We start from the raw sequence: 24047 nt of genomic DNA on the forward strand, positions 1-24047 counted from the left end.
ACTTTGTTTCATTAGCATTTCCTGTATTCATCTTGTAATTATATTCGAATTGCTAGTGATTGCCCAACGAAAGTGGTCAAGGACCACGGGCCTTCGAGTAGGAGTCGTCACAGGCTCCGAACGAAGTAAAAACAACTGTGTTCATTTACTTTTCCGCTGCATATTTCCCCCTTTATAGGATAGAGAAGGAGAAGAGGAATGCCAAATGGGAAGTAGGCATCAAGTGAGCGCTGATGCATAGCATTGTGCAACGCAATCGAAGAAAATCAAAAAAGACTTGGTTAGCAATAATAAAATAATATAAAATTAATTTAAGTATAGATGATGATATAATAGGAGATATAGCTCAATAGCGGAAAATGATTCATATAGCCGACCCCACCTAGTGGGATAAGGCTTGGTTACTGTTGTTGTTGTAATAAATAAGCCTAAACCAACTACTATGTATATAAATTTAGTTAATTTTAAATTAACACAGTACATCTAAATCCTAATCACCATATTGAAAAAAGGGAAATCATAAATATTAATTTAATTTAACTTAATTAGTAGAATAAAAAATTAAATGAAACTTTTTTAAATAAGATTAAATTTGAAAGATATACAAGCAGCAACAATAACAATAACAATCGATCTTTTACCCCACTAAGTGAAGTTGGCTATATAAATCCTCCTACACCATTAGACTTGATGTCCTATAATATCATCATCTATATTTAAATGAAAAATATGCAAGCAAGTGATAAAAAGATATGATCAAAAAATTAGAATTCAGTGAGACGGGAATCATTAATGATTAAATAAAAATTATTGAAGTAAAAAAGCAATTTATTTATTTCACTATTTTATTTCATTTAATTAAAATGACAAATATCATTACAATATTTTTAAAAAGACTATATTCACTTTAAGTTAAAGTTAGAGGATTAAAAAAATAATTTAAATTTGATTTTATCATAAAAATATTAAATCTAAAATTTTCAAATTTGTGTAAATCTAATTTGAGTCAAATTTATATTTTTATTTAAAAAATTAGTTTAAGACTAAATCATGATATTTTACATCCAAAATTTAAAAAATAAATACTTTTTTTTTCATACACTCTAGTAATTGTGGCCCCTTACATGAAAAAAACAAATTAAAACCAAATGAGAGGATTTAAAATTATTTTACTTCATCTAAGAAAGTTTTGTTTAGGTTTTACTAAACAAAATATATAATGATATATAGTGCACGATTTTATTTTAAATGCTAATGAATAAATTTCAAACACAATTACATAAAGTCATATAAAATACGTTTATTCAAACAAAAAAATACATCAAAAGAAAAGTTGAATATAATATAAGTGTAAACTATTATGAAACAAGAGAATTATACAATTCACAAATAACTAAATTTAAAATTAAAACATAATTAGTCGCAACTATATTTAATCAAAAAATTGAGATGATTAAATTAATTAACAAATATGTTATATATTACCAATCTTAATTAATTAATTGTAAAAAAAGTTAATCATTAAGTGGAACTGCTATTATTAAGAATTCAATTAAATAAGTAGAGAAACTCTATTGGCATGATATGATACAATGCCAAAACTATATCATTCCGATTAGAGACCAAAGCTTTGGTACTACTCCAAATTTTAATCCTTAGATATAATGTGCTTTATTGGAACAAACACAGCTTTTAATCCATACATTAGAATCAACCAAAACAAATGGTGCTCATGCATATTTATGGATACTATGCGGAAACAAGGACATATTATATTTACATAATTGGCATGGCTTGCACTCAAGACAAAAGACTAGACGCAAGGAGAACTAACCACTCTAATGCTATTAATCAAAGTGATGAAATGATAGTTTATCTAAAGAAAAAATGGAGCCGGTAGAAGAGATGACGACTAGCTAGTACAATCCACAACTAAATTGAAAATCATTGTTTGGACAATTATCTTAACGAAAAATCAAATAGAAATGAAAATCAATCTATGACTTAGTAGCTTCACTTCTTTCGAGGAAAATGAGGAAATGATTTAACTGACCTAATACAAAAAGCTGGTGTGCCACACTTGACAAATGAAGTGGGATTTTAAGAGCAGAGCTTTCATTCAGTACAATTCCCTACAAAAAAAAAAGTCAAAAGCATCAAATAGAAAATGGCAAGGTATATTTGTAAATGGACTTTATATAACAGTTCACTAAGATAAAAAATGAGAAAACCATAGAAGGGTTTCATACAAGATCTTTAACAAAGATGTCGATTGCAGAGTATGGTGTATAGTCATTTTCGAGCATGTGAGGTACACGGTTTCCAAACATCCTGAAGCAGAAACAATATGATGTTTTAGGTATTATGATGGAAACAACAATCAAATATATAATAAAAATGAAGTGATTAATTATACATCCAAGTGTTATTATCCAATTTTGCATATTTTAAAAATTCCATTAAAATCCTTAGCTCTTTTAAAGAATTGCAATCCTAAAATCGTCAAAAATAAATCAGATCTTAATTGTTTCAATGAGTTTGTTAGATCATACTCGCATTCAAATGACTAGCTGATGTTTATATTTAATATATATATATATATATATATACAAACATGATCTGAGATCCTAATGCATTAGTGAATTAAAATTCCACTTTTTGCTATTTTTTTATCATTTATTTAACTTCTCACAATTAAGTTGGCAGTTATGATTCTTAAATGAACATTTTGGATCAGATCAGTTACAGTAATAAGTGTCATGGACTAATTAGACCTATTTGTAATATTTCATATTTGCAATAATATGTATATGTGGGTAGAAGAGTATTTACCCACGATTAATTGAGGAAGAATTGTCCCTGACCTCAACTTGGTATCAAAGTCACCCCTATTCTCTCCGACCTCCACATGACTTCTCAATGCAGATTAGGACCATCATGCTGATCATCTGTATGATCACAATCTCTGGGTATCCATGGAAGCCCCACCCACTAGTGTCTCTTCCTTGACCTTTCTCTGTTTGAGTTTGTCACCCATGTGCATCAACGTTGGAACCAAGTCATGTGCACAAGCCAACTCTCTCTCTCTTGAGGTTTGCAATTGCATCTCGTTTTCTGGGTCCACTATGCACACCCGAATCCCTGACTTATCTACTGATTTCTCATCTCAGACTTATCTCAATCTTTGGTGACTTACGTTTCCTATTGTCCTAAAGCATAACTTGGCCAGGAAATCTTTCTGCGGCCCATCTTCAGGCCAAGAGAAGAAAATTCTCAATCAACCAGTACCAATCCACAACACAACAAATTCTCCATCAACTTATTCAACACCTTGTTCTCCATTGCAGCAGGCACCTCATCTCGCAGTCATCACAAGCTCATTTGATCATTAAATGCTAGCCATGTTCTGATTCTGGATCTTCTTCATTGTTATCAGTTCATCAAATTGACAATATTGGTGGTTGAACACAATTTCAGCTGCCACTCTTGAGCCCAACCCACAACAGCAAGGTTCTCTTTCCTGTTTAGGACGGACACATCCCAAGCCCAAGCAGTGGGTTGAAGCATGTCTAGCAAGTTCAGATTCAGAAATAGCTTGAAGAATGTCTAGCAAGTCCAGATCCAGTAATTTCAGATTTCCAGCCAAGATTTCCAACCCAATTCTTTGTGGGCCTGTAGCATAATTTTAAAGTCCAATCAAGTGCTCTTCTCATGAACTGGTCACAACAAAAGCATGTGAGACCAACAATCGAGTGAAAATTCACCAGTTTGAAATGTCAGATTTTCAAGGAGGTCAACAGTGGGTTGGAGGAAGTCAATCTGGAGGACAATTTCATCATGATAAGCCCCTTTTGGTCATCCATCGCTCGCTGTAGCTCATTCAGATACTCCCTCAACAGCTCAGTTATGTTCCATGGTTTTTGTTCCAGTGAAAGAATACTTAAAGATCTTTAGGCTCTAAGCTATTATCAGTGTTTTCTCCTAGCTCATCACCTTATCTGGCTAATGGAGGTGTTTCTACTGTTTGTCTATCATGTGCCTCTAGGTCATCTCCTTGAATCCAATATTCAAGGGCCGTTGAACATATCTATGGTGACATATCCTCTTTTGCTATTCTCCCACCATTTGCATGACCTATGGATCTCATAAAGTCAAAATGTTTCACTATCAGTTAAATGTAATGGAGATGCTTCCTTATCACTAATGTTGTAATCTTCTGCGTTTTATTTTTCTAGGTTTCCATTGAACCTATTGTCTATTGTTAGACTCAATAGATCATTAAATTGTTCTATCACCTTTAATGCTATTTCAGTTTTGTAAAGCCCGAAAAAATTCCCGAATTTATTTTAGAATTATTCTACGATTTTTCTGGAATTTTTAGATATTTTTCCGGAATTTTCCGAGTATCGGAAGTAGCAAAAATAATTAGAACCGCAAAATAGCTTAGGCGGGAATCGAACCCGAGACCTATGGTTTCGGGATAATGTTAGTAACCAGTTGAACCCAGCAGGGCCGTGCTGAAAGGAAAGGGAATCAGGAATATTTATAGTTGGGTTGGCCGAATTAATCACTTGATTTAAATAGGAAGATTAATAGGGTGAAGAGTTATTTGGTTTTATTTTCACCGTGACCTATTCCTCTTCCAAAACTTCACCGCCGCCCACACCTCCTCCTCCTCCTCTCTCGGCGCCCAAGCCCAAGGACCATCGGGTCATCTTCCGGCGACGACTCCAACACGAAAAAGGTTCTTCTCCGCGAGAGGAACGCGAAGACGTGAGCGGATCGTCGAGAAGATCATCTCCACCGGAGTTCTAGCGATTAGAATCGTAAGAAATTACGAATAGGAGGTAAGAAACCCCTCACCTGCAGTATAATAGCTTCCGATTGAGTTTTTATGATTTAGTTAGGATGTATGCAAATTTTTTATCGATGTCTAGGGTGTATTTAATTCTCTTCGCAGATTAGGGATGTAGTTGAACACCTCTAGATGGGCCGGACACGCTTTCCCTCTTCAGATAGGAGGTTAGACGTTGTCGGGTGCCTAGAGGTGGTCTCCCTAATAGAGAGGAGAGTTAGGGCACACTAAGTGTTCGATAAAATAGCTAGTTTAGTAAAATGCACCATATGCATCTCCAACAGCTTAGTTAGATACATTAGAAGTATCTATTCAGTATTCTCAGTTTATTACAGCTTATATGGATCAGATATCCAATGGGTGGGCTCCCACAGTCGCCTCTAGGTTTAGATAACCTAGCTCTAGGTTCAGATAACCTAGAAACAATAGAATAAGCAAGTATTAGCTATTTCAGTATTTTATTTTCAGTGGCACTGTACTGGATCAGATATCCATTGGGTTGGACTCCCACAGTCGTCCCTAGGTTTAGATAACCTAGTTAACCCTACTAAATTCGGGACTTGCAAACCCGGGTCTAGTCAGGGATGCGCGCACAGCAAGTACAGTTGCCGGGCCCAAACAGCATGATTATGTATTTTCACTTACTATGTATTAGTTTTCAAAACTCATAAAAATCAGTTATGTTAGTTGAGTTTGAATTCAGTTAGCTTCAGTTTAGCTCTTCCTTGCTTACACATTATGATAGCTCATGTTCAGTTCTTGATTGCTATGCTTGTATGATCACATGCCATGTTTATATGTTTAGCCTAGTCAGATTATTTCAAATAGCATGCTTTAAAAATCATATTGCATCGTCACATGTTTTTGTGAGGTAGATGGTTTCTTACTAAGCTTGTTAGCTTACAGATACTACTTTTCTTATACTGCAGATAAAGGTAAAGGAAAAGTGGACTAGCAGTGGAGGCTGGAGGTCAATGCAGATGAGGATGTGTGTGTATGGAACTGGAATCAAAGGTCCTTAGGGGACGTAGCAAATTGAGCATTTGACTCTTTAGCATTTACTTTAGCATTTTATTATTGGTTTTGGTTTTCATGTTCTAGGCACTTTTAGTTGTGTGTTGCCATGAATTCCTAAACTATGTCATATGTTAAGTTAGATTACTAGTTTATGTCGTTAGAATGTATTACATGTTGTTAGACTAGTTTATGATGCATTAGTTAGATGTTATGTGGGGTTTTGGCACGTCAAAGTGCTGAAATCAGAGTTCCCCGGGTGAAATCAGACTCTGATCGGTCTCCCGACCGATCAGGGCCTGGCTGTGTCACTGGATCGGTCAGTCGACCGATCCAGTACAATACAGTAGCGAGTCCCCGGATTTCCAGGTACCTGGATCGGTCAGCCGACCGATCCAGTACAACACAGTAGCGAGCCCCCGATTTCCAAGTGCCTGGATCGGTCAGCCGACCGATCCAGACATACCTGGATCGGTCGCGCCGACCGATCAGGACACTCCTGGGTCGGTCGGTAGACCGATCCAGCTGGGGACAGAAGCGATGTAGCTTCGGGATCGGACAGCCGACCGATCCAGGGTCTTGTAACCGTACCAGTATCAGCAGATCGGTCTGTGAATCGATCCGGAGGGTGTTACCAGTTGTAAATACCTCCCCTAGCATGTGTACAACTCCAAGGTACACCCGGAATGTTAGTGTCAGAGTTAACATTAATCAGATAATTAGCAAAAACTCAAATTAGATCAGTTTTCCGCACAGTGTAGTTTAGCATTAACTGTAGCGATTCGCCTTACAGCCTAGTCAGTAGAAGGCGGGTCGTTACAAGTTTCCATTTAGGATTTAAGTACAGGAAAGGTAATTAGTTTTGGGCATAAGTTTGCAGGTTTTACAACTTGATGAGTCGGCATTGTATGTGGCTCTCTTAGCTACACCTTCATTCACCCCTCCTAATTCATTCGTCTTGCTCATCCATCTTGCTCTAAAACATGAGGTAGATGACTCAAAACTATCAAAATCTTCAACCCTTAAATGTGAATCATGTCACTTAAGGTCTCAGCAAACTCATAAAGCTGCTTCTGCATCATGCATCACCTGCTCTAGTTCATTCATATGTTCACAGTACAAGACATCTCTACCTTTGGTTTCTAATATTTTGTCACTTCTAAAATGATGTTTTCAATTATTGATGATTATTCTCAAATATTCTGAATTTCTGATGCTTTCTAATGAAAGTTTGTTTTGAACGCTTTTCTATCTTCTACTCCTCTTATGATGAAATTAAAACCAATTTGGCACCAAGTGTGTACCATTGTCAATATTAGGGAATACTTATCTCTCTCTTTTCAATTATTTTTGTCTCTCTTTTCAATTATCAATCCTCATGTTCATATAGACCCATGCCCCAGTAAAATGGTGTAACAAAAATGAAAAAACCAACATCTTTTGAAGACTGCTTAGACTTTACTCCAATATGTCTCTCTTCTTTCTACATGTTATTCTTACTGCATATTATCTCATTATCCTTATGCTATCCTCCACTCTTCATGGTCAAATTCCTTTCACTATTCTTTTTCTACAATATGATATTATTCTCTACCAACACAAGTCTATGGATGTACTTCCTTTGCTCCCTTGTGTCCCTTACCATGATAAGTTATCTTCATAGTCCATCAAATAAATTTTCTTGAATTATTATTGATTTGAAAAAGGTTATTGTTGTTGTTCCACTAACACATGTCATACTTTTATCTCTCCTGATGTGACATTTTTGAGATCCTTGTTCTCCCTCTTCATTATATCTACTAAGTCTGTTCAAGAAGTTCTGCCTATTCCTACTCTATTGTCCTTTCTAATCCAACTGGTGACCACCCTTTACTACTATGGCCCCTCAAGGCACCTCCAATGCGGGTGCATTATTAATGACTATTTCATGGAAACGCTTCGCACCTCCCCAAGACTATTGCTCTCCAATCGATAGTCATCAAGCATCATCCATCAGATCCCCCTATTTACATTTTGCAAAGGTACACCTAAGTATGTAAGTGTTCCACTTATCATCCACTTTATTATTTTATATTCTAAGCATCTTAGATGACATGTCATTGTGTCTTCTTTATTCTTATACACAATTCCTAGAAATGTCTCATAGACACTTTCGTATCTAAGTTGGCGGCAGGCTATGATAAAGTTTACCATGGGTGGCAAATGAGTTTTCTCAATTAAATATTCACCAAATGGTATTGTTGAACAAATTAAAGTTAGCCTAGCGGTCAAGGATTACCAAGATTTATGTTGTTCGCCACCATAATACGTTCTCTCCCATGCTAAAATAACTTCAATCTACCTTTGTCTCTCCATAGTTGTTGTCTTTCATTGCTCCATTAGCTTGATATCAAAAATGTCTTTCTTTCAAGGTAATCTTTTAGAGGAGGTTTATTTAGAGCAACCTCCAAGAGTTGTTGCTCAAAGGGAGAAAGGTATGGTGTGTAAGCTGATGAAGTGTTTGTACAAACTGAAACAATCTTCAAGAACTTGGTTTGAGAAGTTTAGCTCAACTCTTATTTAGTATGACATGACCAAATGTGTGCTATTATCAAAGTGTTCTACCTTGCTTCATAGTTTTAGAAACTTATTATTCTTATTGTCCATGTGGACGATATTAACATTATTCGCGATTGGCGACACCATTAGAATTAAAAATTAAAAGGATATATTTGTCCACATGTTCAAACTAAATAGCTTAATAATATTAAGCGTTGTTTCGTATGGAGGTTGCTCATCAGAAAAAGATTTGTATATATTACAGCGCAAATATGTATTGTATATGCTTGAGGAGGCTAACACGATTGGCAATAAACCTATGGATACTCCCCCAAGAATCATAATGTCAGAGCAGTACCAGGAAAGGGGAGTCGTTAGCTGATCCAAATAAACATAGAAGGTAATAGGAAAATGACTATTATAGTTATCAGACATCTCATGTGTTGCTAGTGTGATTAGCCAATTTCTAAAGAACCCATGTCATGAACATTGAATAACAAACTACAAGGATCGCATGTTACCTAAGGGTGTTATAGGGAAAGGTATCTTATTCCATGATTGGCATCCTTTCTAGATCATAGGGTGATCTAAATATCTAATGCAGATTGGATAGGTGCTCCGACAGATAAGTGATCTACAACATGCTATTGTATTATACTAGAAGGTAACCGTATTTTCTTACTGGAAGAGAAAGAAATAAATAGTGGTGGTAAAGTTGAGTACAAAGACAGAATACAGGATATGTCTTTAGCTATATATGAGCTCCTAAGGATTAAACATTTGATTGTGCTAGATACACTCCTATGGAGGTGATGAAACTGAGAATCAAGTTGTGATATATATAGCCTAAAATCAAATTTTTCATGAGAGGACAAAAGATATAAAGATCACTATATTGATTATCATTTGATTCAAGAGAAGTGCAATATAATGATATCATCACCTCCTTTGTTAATTCTAATGATGAATTAGTAAATTTGCGTAATGAATCGTTAAAGTCCCTAGAGTTGAATCCATTTATAACAAGCTAAGTTCCTACAATATATTGGAATTAGTTTGAGTTGATTATTTGACTAAATTGTTAGAGACCTTGAGTTGAATACATTTGTAACAAGCTAAGTCTCTATAGGACTATCATATAATTGGACTCATTTGTAAATATGTGTATAGTAAGGGTTCATTTATGATGTTCTATAGGGTAAAAATAAAAAAGGCACCCCTAATTATCATTTTCATCAAAAGGGCGCCACTTTTCAAAAAACATCAAAATAGAGCTCCAACATATTTTCTCATCTTGACAATATCTTTATTCCAGGGTTGTTTTAGCAGCTAGAGCATAGTTGTTCCAACGTGTAGCAACTACAGCTAAAGATGATATAACTTATTAAAGTAAACCGACTCAACTTATTCAAAATTACTATACATAGAGCACCACTATATCAAAATACTCTTGGACAACTTTGTTAAAATTGCTTGAAAGTAATCAAAATCGCTTCAAATTGATCAAAATTACTTGTTGTAGTCATCATAGTTGCTACAACCATTTTAAAGCAAGTTTGACTAAGTTGATAAAGAATATTTTGGTACAACAATGCTTTATGTGCAGTAAGTTTGACTAAGTTTGAGTAATTTTGTACTATGTTGTAGCAACTATGCTGTAATTACTACTTTGTCCGAAAATTCGGCCTAAGTGGCCGCCTAGGCGCTAGGCGGCCGCCCGCCGACCCGAAAACCACCCAGGCGGCCAGCCTAGGTGGCGTAGCCGCCTAGGCGCCGAACTGTTCGGCGCCCAGGTGCCTGATTTGCGTGGGCGGGGTTCGGCGCTCAGGCACTACTAGGGTTTAGATGCCACTTCAGTGAAAAAAAAATGTGGACAAAAAAAATGTTGTTTCTCCTCTCCGCAGCGACACTGTTTCTCCACTCCGCAGCAACGACAACAATGACAACACTTCTCCTCTCGACCTCTCTACAGCAGCGGTGGAAGAACTTCTCTCCACAGCGTCTCCTTCTCATCACTTCCGCTGCCAGCCAGAGAGAGAAAGAGCGATCGAGCTTCGGCAGTGATTGTTCCTCCCATTTCTGCCTCTCTTTCTCCACCTTCGTTGAAGAGATCGTCGGTGAGTGCATTTTGTTGTTTCTCCCTTTTTTTTTTCTTTTTTGAAATTTTGCTAGGGTTTAGATGTTGTCGCCGGTTAAGTGATACTTTCGTTGTTTCTCTTTCTTCGTCTTCTTCTTCTTTCATAGTATTTATTCACTGTCATTTAGTATTTTATATGATTTTGGGCAATGTGAAGTATCTTTCAATTAGTAAATCGTTTCAATTAGTAAATCTTTCAATTAGTATTTTATATGATTTTGCATATGTCCACATAAATCAAGGGATACCGAGGAATCTGCCTAAGCTCTAGGCGCTAGTCTGCCGCCCAACTAGCGCCTAATGAATTTTAGAACCTTGAATGACTATAATGGCACTGAAATTTGGGTATTTTGGGATGAGAGATATGGTGAGTTGTTGTTTTGATGTTTTTTGGGAAAGGAGGGACACCCTTTTGGCAAAAACAATAATAAGGGGCATCATTTTGATTTTCCCCTATTTTATATCAGTATTAATATAAAGAAGGATACCTAAGATTTATTGAGAAATAATCCCCCTATTCTCAACAATCACATTATCCTTCCGATCAGTTTTTTAATACCTAGAGTTTAGCATGATTTTCTTGCTTTTGGTTAAAACTTGTGATGCTGATGGATATAGTTGTGGATTGATTTGCAATGGGTATCATTAGCTCTGTATCAGCATGATAACGCTGTCTTTGGTCAAAACTTGTGCTGCTAATTGGATATAGGTGTGGATTGATTGGGAATGGGTATAATTAGCTCTATATCAATGAAGTTCATGATTTTGCATGGGAATTTTGGCCATGTCTATGACTGAACATCTAATCATTCCATTCAACTTCAATAAGAAAAGGCAACTCCAGAAACTCTGAACCTTTTCCAAATCAGTTTACATATAGAATTTAAGGCATGCCAGCAAATAAAAATAATTTCAATTGGCTAATTACTTGGGAACTATTTAGTACAGGAAAAGTGAAGTGGACAATTAGCTAGCCCACATTGTAAAATAGTGCCAGCAAGAAGAGCTCTATCCATAATTATTTTACTCAAAATGTACTGCATAATAAATCAAATATTCAGTACAAGAAAAAAAAAATAGAATGAGGACAGACCATGAAAATCCTCCTGTGTGTTGAATAAGCTCAAATAGTTCTCTGGTTTTTAATCCAAGACGTGCACTAAAGGCCATTGCTTCAGCGGCAGCAGCAATGTGAACCCCAGCAAGCAACTGATTAACCATTTTTACTGAACTGAACAAAAATACGAAAGCAAATAAGCTCCTAAATACTAAAATCTTGGAAGATGATTAAGAGTAATTATAGCATGCATCAAGATAACAAGTCACCTTTCAGAAAATAAGAGAAGGCATTCTTTTGTTAACAGGGTAGCTAAAAATCATGTCAATTTAAAGCGTCTCTGGATGGGTTGAACTGAATTAATCTCCAGTATGAATGAGCAAATTCAGCCTTGTTTGGTGTCATCAGCAGTGAATGAGTATATGAGATTATTCGTGATTGTTTAGATAGATGAAATTATCATTATAGGTGATGACATGGAAAAAATTGCAAGGCAAAGTGCATCTTATAAGTAGTTATAAATGAAGAATTTAGATGATAAAATGCTTCTAGGCAAAATGGATTGCTCATTCAGCAGAAGTCATTTAGATCCCACAATAAAAAAAAATGTTACGCTTAAAGGAGTTTGCATCCTAGGTGCTAGGCATATTGACACTCCAACATATCCAAATGTCATATTAATAATAACGAAAGTCAGTATCCAATCCAAGGAAATACCACTAATTTTATAAATTGAAAAGATTTCCTATTACATAGCCTCATATTTGCTGTGTGATAAACTAATTTTTTGAGTCTTCATATTTGGATCCTCAAGAGAACTCTGACAGTTCTTTAAAATCCTTAAGAATGTCCCAAATAATGGGTTTCCTATATTTCAGTCAAGGATATGTTGATTTATAGGGTAGTTGATTGAGTAGTTTTCCAACTGATAGACCATCAACATTGAGTAGTCTTTCTCTTAGAAAGAATCTAATATCTAAGAAAAACAAATTATAGTGGCAAGATCAAAGGGTAGAGATAAAATATAGGGTTATAGCTAAATGTAGCAATTTGAGTCAACCAGCTATAAACAAGTCATATCTCATTGACCGCCCCAAAGTTTAAAATCTCATTTTGACTTGGTGTTTTGGTCATTGGCTAGAATGAAATTTGCCAGTGCATGCCGACAATGATGACACTCATTGTCAGAGGTACTAGCAAGGTGGAAGGAATCAAGGAGGAGAGGAAGAAAAAGATTGAAGAATGAAGAAGAGAATTATGAATCTTGATCCCAAACCTTTGCATCTCGCTGACTCGCACTGCCTTGCCATTGCCACAGAAGGGTCATGTGCTTAGGGGAACTCTTAACATTGTGTCATGGAAGCATCACATGATCAGCTTCATCATAGTCTCGCAAAAGCTTTGTAACAAGTTTCATTGTTTCGAGCTATTTTGCATACAAGTCAACAAGCATAATGAAATGGCTCACTGTGCCAATCAGTAGAATAGAATTTAAATTTTTGCTCATGACACATTTAATACAAACCCAACCTGACCTATATAATACACAAGTAAAAATTATTCAACAAGTTGATCCAAGTGCTTTAAGGTCATTTAATTAAATGAGTTAGACGGTCAAAACGGGTCATGTTACCGCAGATGAAACCCGACTCAACCATTTAAGGCCATTTAATTAATTAAGTTTGAAGATCATAAGGATCCTCGTGTTATTAAGAGGTTGAACCAACTCAACCCATTTAATTAAATGAGTAAGACGGTTATCAAGAGGTCATTTCCTATTAATTAAATGAGTCTAATGGGTTGAATGAGATGACTTAAACTTAAAACTTTACAAAGAAATAATTTATTAATTCAAATAATCATGCACAAGCTTGAAAGCATAATCCATATGATTATATATTATAATTTATTTGTAATTATATTTATATTAGATTATATATTTATAATTTATATAGATTATTATTAATATGAATTAAGTATATATATACATTTATACTTTTTTACCTCAATTGGTTTGAGCCTAGTAGTGTAATAGGTCATGTCAAATTTTGCCACCCTAGCTATGACTCTTGTTGAATGCGGATTTGTCTTGGTGAAAAAATTAATGACCCAATTAGACAGTGCATCTGCTGAACAAATAAAACTATATTGTGATATTCAAACTACATGCTCAGTATCACTAATCAAATTTTTTTCATGAGAACAAAACTTATGGAGATAGATTGTTATTTTGTCAAAAAAAAGAAACAAAATAAGGTGATCGTTCCAGCATGAGTCCAAATGATCAACTAGATTGCTAACTAAATCTTTAGTAGGATTTAGAATCAAATATATTGATAACATGTTAGGATTTTGTGATATCTTTGAACCATGTTGAGTGGTTCAAATATATTGATAACATGCTAGGATTTGATTATTGATATTGTAAAACATGTAATGTGGCAAAAGGCGATTTGCTCGCCCCCAGCGCCCCCGCCAACCAGTCCTTAGGTCAACACGGAGGAGGTAAATCACGGGTGGCTACTAGCCATTAGTGCAGTGACCAAGGCATGCTTAGACGCACTGAGTTTCGACCCCAGGAAAAATAGAGAAGATATTGTAAACATGTAAGGACCTAGAAGGGGCTGCCTAGAGTTAAGAATTTTTCAATTCTTCACTGTAACTTAACTCACACATGGAAAAATAGAGAAGATATTGTTCAATTAACAAGGTAGCCAAAGAGGAAAATAAGCTCCTTACTTTTGTAAGCAGTCCCCTCAATCCTAGTGTAAAATAAGTCGTCGTGTTATTATTAGAGATGTTAAAGTTGATAGGGTGATCACTGATCTCTCGTGATGCTACTAAAAGGATTAGTCAATACATTGATAGGCTACTTTTATCTGGCAAACTTAGAAGTCAATATTTAATTAACAGGATAAATACGCAAAATAAATATCACCATATGCAATCCTATCTTATGAAATTTAGTCTTGATATAATAATTACTCTGCAATTCTTGACTGTTAAACAACCTTAGGATGCAATGAACATAAAAGAACGTAATGAACATAGCCTAAAGAAAAGTAGATTAGGATACCCATTCAAGATTATATAATTAAAAATGGCCAATTTATCAGTATAAAATTCACAACGCTTTCCTTCCCTTCCTCTCGCTCCTCCCTTCCTTTCTTCAACTCTGTTTTTTTTACACCCTTTACTCTCCTGCATATGGACTAAGATGTTCTCTATATCTATGTCATCCTCATGCACAATATGGATTCAAGTTAGGCTTCCTCGTGTCAAGCGTCAGAAACTTTGTTGAACAACAAGTGACACCAAGGTTTTAAATTTTGAGTTGTGCTAAAGTTCAAGTTTATGTACGGTTTCGGTATGGTATTGTATCATGTCAATACAATTTTAATACATTTTAAATATAAATATATTAATTAAAAATATTTTTAGTAATATTTGATTATTATAGATGCTCATTATTGATTTATATTTAAGATGTTAAATGTTGAGTTCAAGTTTTGATATTAACTAATAAAATGCTTGATCCTTATTGAGTTGGGTTAGCTGAAGTCACCAAATAAACATGACATGATGAAGTAGATTTAAATTTAATTTAATTTGCATTTATTTTGATAAATTTAAAATTAAAGCAAATTGATATATTCAATAATCTAGTTCATAATAGTATATTTTATAAAGATAGATATTATATCTAATTTTTCTTAACAATTTATTTCCTTTATCTTAAAGAATTTTTTTTCTCTATTCATGCCATGAGCAAATGAAGGAAAGAAAATAATCATCCTTTAAAAATGTGTATTTTTGTTTATCTCGTGGACTTACAAATGAAAGAAAAATTAAGGTAAAAAAGTTTTTTCTCTTTTTTTACTTGAGGAAAAAATTAAGAGAGGAAAAGGAATTGGAATTAACTTTCTAAAAAAAATAGAAATGAAAATTTTATCTATATATATATATATATATATATATATATATATATATATATATATATATTAAAAAAACAACGTTGCTGACCTCATAAGGCCGCCAAGAGTTCTCAACTCCGTGTTAGTTAGCGGGCGGAATAGTAAATTTCACAGGTGTCGATTGACACGATAGTATTTTATACCATGACTAACACATCAAGGGTTGGTTTTATTACAATCAAATAACAAATTCAAGTTGTTCCTCACATCCCATATTTGTCCTCAATATCACCCAATGCATACTTGATGAACCTTTCACTAAAGCTTAATATCTCCCGAAGGCTCTCCACTTCTGTATAGATGATATAATATCTATAGAATATATATCTTTCTGCAAATCTCAAAATAAGCAGCAGGCACTAATACTCAGGTCCCCATTTCAATTAGCCTTATAATTATATATGGGCAAACTTATAGGGCAAAAGAGCTTTATTTTTATCAAAAGACACCCTAAGCCTAAATTGTTCCCAAATTACCTTTGCTTGTCTAATTTGATTCATAAAAAAAATACAAACTCATCTAATTAGTAGAATAAATCTTAATTTTATAAAATACAAGAATTGAATAAAAAAGTATATTAATTTTAAATATATAATAAAATAATTTTATAAAGTATTTAAAATATAAAAAAATCATGTCGGTATAAATATAAATATAAATTTATTCAAAAAAATGATTTATATTTTTATAAAATACCTAACATGATAGAAAAATAATTGCAACCATAAAAGTAAAAAAAGTTGCAGCTAAATTTATCAAGAAATAATTTTATAATATCTACTAAATTCATCCATAAATTTTAATTTTGCAAAAAAAAAGTAATCATGTCAACAAAAATAGAAGTTTAAATTTATATTTTTTAATAAATTTTATAAATGATTTAAAAAAATTAGAAACGATAAAGATAATCAATTCTATTATAAAGGGTAATTTGGGAAAAAATAAGTTTTAGGTGTCCTTTGATGATTTAAGAAGTAGAGGAACTCTTATAATTTTTGCTCTTGTATATTCTTCACCTTTATACTTGTCAATGTGTCGGTAGTTCAAAGATAAGACAATAAGGTTATCGCCAAAGGGAAAAATGAGAGATACTCAAGAAGGTGCCTGCTTGGAGCAGCCAACCAAAGAAACTATTGCTATTATAACTCAGGTGACAAGTAGGGAGGAAAAAGAGAAGGAAAAATTAAAATAGGAGAGAGGCTGAAAGGAAACAGAAAAATTATAAGAAATATATTTTAAAAATACTGTTAACAAAACGTGTCGCTCTTTTCACACTCCAGCAATATAGCTTGTAGTGGACAAAATTTATCATTTCTGAACTTCATCTATGAAATTGCATCAATAAATAGGTTAGTGTGAAATGATAAAATACTCATAGTATTGAAGAATATACTCAATATATATATATATATATATATATATATATATATATATATATATACTGTGACAATAACTTTCTAATTATTTCGGGAGAGAATGTTTACCTTGCGGCTCCACATCCACCTTTGATGACATAGAGCTTCTCACTAAGCACTGTTAGACATGGATGTTAGGTTACTGCATCCTGTGTTTATATATTGCAATTGAAAAAAATGTTCACAGCATTAATGACCAACTCAAGTATATTACCAGAGAGTATAGATCCAGCACATAAAAGAGCTTCATCAGTGCCTGAAGTCATTATCTAGAGGTTTAAGAGAAATAATGGCAATAAGCAAATATGTTTTGTATTTTTTTTTCATATGCATAACATTAAGAAAATCATTCAACACAAAGGCTAGGTTTAACCGTTAGTGTTCCATCTGCTGCTCTCTTAACACCGCCAGATACTGGTGCATCCACCAAATTCAGACCCTTGTCTTCAGCTACGAGAAAAATACAACAGCTTAGTAGATAGCAGTCATAATGCACTCCAAATCATGGAGAAATCAGTAATCAGGACTTTCAAATGTAATTTAAACCACCAACTTGAAGGGATCTAAGTGTGAAGATGAAAAATGTTTCCTTGGAAAATAAATAAAAGACAAAAAACAACATGGATTTGAAAGATTTTGCTAGTGATAGATAAGGATCATCAAATGTCTCAGAAAATATAGTAAAGTTGAAAGGAATAAAATACTATTCTTTTGAAAGATAATTATTCCATTATATTTATAGGCCTCAAAATAAACTCCTATAACTAAAATACTTACCTAGGACTAAACCCACACGTAATCAATGGCTTTACTTAGATAATCCTAAATTTCCCTGCTCAAGTTGGAGTATATGTGGTAAAAAAGTGATAATGCTCACCCCAAGTGCCCAAGTGCCCCGTCACTCTAACCCCACATTGTGTCACTCTGACCCCACATTGTGACAGGGTGGTAAACCATGGTACCGAGCAACCATCTAGCAGAGAGGGTACTTCGCCCCAGGAGCATGCACTCACCTGGATTCAACCCAAGCTTTATGTGGCAACACCTCTGGCAGGTACCCAGGGGGGTGCTCAAGTTGGAGTATAGGTGCTATGTATATTCAACTTGTTACATAAACCAAAAGAGATCTCAAAGAAAAGACTAACTAAAAAACTAGACAAAAATGAAGACACGATAGTACAACAGCTAGATTGAAGCGGATAACATCTTCAAGAGAAAGATCATCAACAAAACAAAGTTGATGGCAATCTTTTGATATAATCTTATCCCATGATTCCCCACAAATTGAAGATACTGAATGATTCAGAAGTTCATGAGGATGACAATTTATGAGAGGTTGTGTAGAGTTTCAGATTGATCAGGAATTAAGCATTGATCCTTGGGACAAGCTAATATTGGCAGAGAGACAGTTTAATATTAATCTGAGAGACAAAGATATTATGGATATGTAAAATCTGACAACTACTCAAGATAACGAGGATACTGGAAGAAAAGCTTAAGTTAATCTATCTTTTCAAAGTTACAATAAACAGAAGACTAATGAATGTCTTGCATACTTTAATGGAATTAGGATTTCAAACTCTTATTTAAAAAGGAAGAAAGGTCATGAGGATACTCCGAGAGATAAGAAACAAATAATAGATAATAACCAATCCCATCTTAAATCATGCACACCAAATCTTGCGGACAAGGTACACAAGAGATGGTGATATACAATTTAGCAATTCAAAAAAAAAAAGGATCCATCACCTTTTCCTTCTCTTGATTTTTTTTTTCCTGCTAATTAATCTCTCTTTTCTTTCAAGCACGCCATGGTCGATCCCAAGCTTGGATGAGAAAGAGTGAGGATTGTGTTAGATTGTCAGCCAGCGCCCCAGACATTGAATTTAGTTAAATATTCAATGAATGGATCCATTAAACTATTGTGTGTTCGGTCATTCCCCCAAAGGAATGCATTGCAAGGTCCAACTGTAGCATCTCGGTAAGGACCTGGTATAGTTTAAATATGCAAGCATTCACATTATAGGTCCGACTATAACGTATGAGTAAGCACCGCTATATCTCTATGAGAACTTGAAAGTAGTATTAAATATGCAAGAGTTATCATACATAGGTTGCATAAGAACAAATATTATAGAAAAATTAGTAGTCTAAGATTTGAAACATGAAATAGAGAACCGCTCACTGATAAAGCAATGGAGGTGGTAAATAGAATGATTTGGAGAAGTTAGTATTTTGTGTGTACAAGAGATAAAATGGGTAAAAGAGAAGGTAAAAATGATAGAGAACTCGAGTTTTACACAGGAATGAGTAAAACATGAAATGGAATAGGTATTATTTAGATAGTTCATTAAAGGATGAAGTTTAGAAAGGGGGTAGGATTATAACTCTCAAGATAGTAGTGGCGAAAGAACTATTAAAGTAATTCGCATATATGCACCTCAAGTAGGATTAGATGAAGAAGTCAAATCAAGTGTTGGGACAATCTAGATGAGTTATTACAAAATATTATGTCAAATGAAATGATTTTAATAGGAGATCTAAATGGGCATGTGAAAAATAAGGAATATGATAGAGTGCATGAGGGTTATTGGTTTAGAACAAGAAATAAAAAAGGAAAAACCATATTAAATTTTGCTATAGAATATGACCTTATATTAGCTAACACGTTTTTTTAAGAAAAAGTAAAGAAGGCTAGAAAGATTTTAAATATTGCAAGGTTATCTTTGGAGAAAACTTAACTACCCAACGTAAGTTAGTAGTGTTAGATATATGCCTCAGACATAGTATAAGTAAAATATGCACGACTCTTATAATTAAGTGGTGGAAGTTGGATGGGAAGCAAAATATATTTAAAGAGACAGTAGGAGTACAAATATTAGGAGAAATATACAACAACTCTAATGGATAAGATGGTATCAAAGTTGAAAATAATAGTCAAGAGTGTACTTGATGAGTTAAAGGGATGTGCACCACCAGGGCATCTAGTAAAGAATATTAGTGGTGGAATGAGAAAGTATAGGAGAAAGTGAAGAAAAAACAAACAACCTTTAAGTTATTATATACTTGTAAAATGATGAAAACTTGAAAAAATATACAATAGCTAAGAAAGAGGCTAAAAAAGTAATGAATGTAGCTAAGAATAAAACGTTTGAATGTTTATATAAAAAATTAGATACAAAAGGGGAAAGAAATATTTATAGAATAGCTAAAGCGAGAAAGAGTAAGACATCATATCCAAATAAGATGTATTAAAGATAAATGTAATAAGGTACTAGAAATGATAAGGAAATAAAAGAGTGGTGGAAGAAGTATTTTTATCAACTTTTTAATAAAGGTTGAAGTGACCTAGGTAATTTAAGTAGATTAAATGAGTACAGAAATTTAAATTTTTATCGTAGAATTCAAACTTCAAAAGTATAACAAGCATTAGATGAGATGTAAAATGAAAAAGTAATTGGACTAAATGATATTCTGATAGAGATATGGAAGTGTATAGTAAAATAAGGTATTGAATGACTTACAATGTTATTTAACCAAACGAAAAAATATCTAATCAATGGAGGGTAAGTACTCTAATTCCCTTATAAAAGAAGGGAGGAGACGTACAAAATTACGTAAACTATAGGGGTATTAAACTAATGAATCATATCAAGAAACTTTGGAAAAGAGTAATAAAAAAATTAAGGAGATCACAACGATCTTAAGTCAAAGGTTAACAATAGAAATTATACATCTTCTCGGATAACTAATTAAAAAACATCGAGAACAAAAATAAGATCTAAAAATGATATTCATTGACTTAGAAAAAGAAAAGGTAGCCCGGTGCACGAAGCTCCAGCCATGTGGGGTCCCGGAAAAGGATCCATTGTACGCAACCTTACCTTGCTTTTTGCGTGAGGTTGTTTCCAGGATTCGAACCCGTGACCTTTTGGTCACAAAGCAACAACTTTACCGCTGCACCAAGGCTCCCCTTCTTTCGTTGACCTAGAAAAAACTTATGATAAAATCACAAGAGAAATTATATGGAAAATTCTAGAAAAAAGAAGTGTTAGAGTAGTATATATTGAACTAATTAAAGATATGTAATGATAAGAGTGGATAAACAGAAATATTTCCCATAAAGATAGGATTATATCAAAGATCAGTTTTAAGTCTCTTCTTTTTACACTATCATGGACGAACTCTTTGGACACGTCCAATACACAATACCGTGGTGCATATTGTTTGTAGATAATATTATTTTATTGGATGAGACACGTGAAAGAGTAAATATTAAACAGGCGGGAAACACTAGAAGCGAAAGGTTTTATGCTTAGTAGAATAAAAAAGAATATATGAAATTTAAGTTTAGCGATATTAGATGTAATAAGACAATTGATAGGATAGGAGATGACGAGTTATCTGAACTGAGAGCTTTAAGTATTTAGGTTCATTTTTACAAAAGGATGAAGGAATTGAGAGAATTGTCTTACATAAAATACAAGCAAGATGGTTGAAATGGAGGAAAATGTCGGGTGTTCTATGACTTAAAGTTCTACAAAATGACGGTTAGACCTACTATATTATATGGAGCTAAATATTGAATTATGACTTGAGTACATGAGGAAAGAATGAGAATTGCAGAAATTTGGATGTTGTGGATGTGTGGAATAGAATACACTCCGACAGACAAATTTAAAATGGTAAGGATATGTACTTAAAAGACCAATAAATGCTCCAGTTAAATAATGTGAAACTATGACAAATATGCATATCAAACGAGGAAGACAAAAAAACTTGATTAGCAATAATAAAATAAGATAAAATTTATTTAAATATAAATGATAATATAGTAAGGATAAAGCTTAATAGCCTAGAAGGATCCATATAGCTGACCTCACCTAGTGGGATAGGGTTTGGTTGTTGTTGTAATCTCTCTTTATTTCACTCTAATTTCCTTTTTTCTAGATCCTTTGTTTTTGAAATTTCCTCCTTTCCTTTCAAATTTTTTTGGCATTCTTAGTTTCCTTTTCTGAAAAAGGGTTTGCTAGATCAAGCCATAAGCTAATCTTGTTGATATATGAACTAATCACTTCAGTTGTTTTGAGACTAGGAGATAAGGATCGGGCAACCACAATAAGTTCTAGGCAGCATGTGTGGTAGGTGTGACTAGACTCAAAGGAAAAAAGTATAGTGGAGACTAAGGTTCAAATCTCAAGTTGTGCCAATGTTTCAGTCTTTAACTAGAATGATATTGTATAGTATCAACGTTCCGATGTATGGTGTTGGTAGTAAATTGGAGGTGGAAGGAGAAAAGAGATAAATAAAAATATAAATAAGTGCATAGTTAACTTTAATTTTTTTCCCATCTGGAATTCTACCATTTTGATATTATCTTACATGGAGACAACTACAAAATAAAAAATAACAACACTATCTCAATTTTAGAATGTCAAGAGGGGTTGAGTACAACAATAATAACCAAACCTTTATCCCACTAAGCTATATAGATTGTCCTACGTCATTGAGTTTAATCCTTTATTTTATCCTCATCTATATTTAAATGAATTTTATCCTATTTTATCATTGTTAACTAAGTCTTCTTTAATCTTCCTCTTTCTCAATTAATGTACGTATTTGTCATGCTCTCACATTACCTAACTAGGACATTTATTGATCGCCCAAGTACATGTTCATACGCCTTTCCCTTTAATGTTTACATTTCTTATCTATTTATCCTCACATGTTTACATCTACCTTTACATCTTAATCTCTACGACTCTCATCATGTGCTCGTGTGCTCACTTCATACACCAACATTCAGCACTATATAGAATAGCAGGTCTAATCACTGTTTTGTAAAACTTCCCTTAAATTGTAGAGGTACCTTATAATCACAAAGAATATGTGGCGTCCTTTATTTTAATCATCCTGCTTATATCCTTTATAAAACATTTCTATCAACTCCTCTATACTTTTGCAAAAATAATCCTAGATACTCAAAATTTTGGATAACTCATTGTCTTCTATCTTAACAATTTGTCTTGTTGCGTCTACTATTAAACTTAAATTTTATATATTCTATTTTTACTCTATCAAGCCTAAAACCTTTAACTTCTAATAACTCCTACCAAGATTCAAGATTAGTATTTACACCACATGCAAAACAAGGTGTGTTGAGTGTTGGCATGAAATGATACTCGTCGACGTGAGACATAACAACACAGGAGACATTGTCTCGGTGCCAAGTAGTATGGAATTTATGTAATCTATCAAAACAATATGTTTCAACCATTTCATCCAGCATGATATGAGACTTCAAACCATTGTGGCAGCATATCTAATCAAGAAAGGGTTACTATTAAAGAAGAGGAAAAGATTAATATATCAATGGAGGAGATTGAAGAAAGTGAAGCAAATAGGGAGAGACACAAAAGAGGAAGGAGAAGAGAACTTGCATTTACATCCATGATAACCCTACAAAATGCTCCAAGTGCCTACCCCTAGGTGTAACAACTACCACCCCACCACCTTGAAATTCATGAAGTTCCTTGTATCTCCCAATAAACTCATTTGATTCGATACCTTTGCCACATCTTAATTTTGTGTAATTGGGGTGACATGACATACCAAGCAAAGAGGAGCGAAAGGCCTAATGCAATAAAAGAAATCAAGTCATGAACTTGACTCCAACTATGAACTCACGATGGGAGATAGGGAGCTAACATCGTGGGGGGAAATCACCTAAGAAAAGAAGATCTACACTGAAGAGTCGAAGGCCTTCTACATCGAAAAAGGAGGGAAGAGGACATAGATACAAGTTCGTGCATGTTGGCTAATTAGAAAGAGGATGAGTGGAGTTTATGTTGCTCAGTGTAAAGAAGGAAATTTTGCTAGATTATTGGTGAGTTAGGCACTTCTTGCGTAGGATACCCTTTGGCATGCTAAAGTACAAATCAAGATGAATTTATTTTTTTATAGCTTATCTCCATATGAGATCATGTTAAAATCATACCCTACATGGTAAATAAATGTTGATACAATTATCTTCTTTTTTCTTCATCCCATTTATTGG

The 24047-nt window shown here is 33.9% G+C and overlaps 1 protein-coding gene across 3 annotated transcripts in view; it reads right to left on the reverse strand.

Moving 5' to 3' along the window:
- LOC122001977 overlaps positions 1-24047 on the reverse strand; it is a 110218-nt gene that overhangs the window by 51768 nt on the left and 34403 nt on the right. For 2 of the 3 annotated variants that reach the window (XM_042556976.1, XM_042556975.1), the window contains exons 16-21: positions 17364-17440; positions 17205-17259; positions 17060-17108; positions 11638-11775; positions 2250-2331; positions 2054-2132 (exon numbers count right to left, since the gene is read on the reverse strand). In XM_042556976.1, the coding sequence (XP_042412910.1) occupies positions 2054-2132; positions 2250-2331; positions 11638-11775; positions 17060-17108; positions 17205-17259; positions 17364-17440 (480 nt within the window). The remainder of the gene's footprint in view (positions 1-2053; positions 2133-2249; positions 2332-11637; positions 11776-17059; positions 17109-17204; positions 17260-17363; positions 17441-24047) is intronic. The other variant, XM_042556977.1, reaches the window with a different exon arrangement.

Source organism: Zingiber officinale, chromosome 7A, assembly GCF_018446385.1.
Source record: "Zingiber officinale cultivar Zhangliang chromosome 7A, Zo_v1.1, whole genome shotgun sequence".
NCBI classification, from domain to species: Eukaryota; Viridiplantae; Streptophyta; class Magnoliopsida; order Zingiberales; family Zingiberaceae; genus Zingiber; species Zingiber officinale.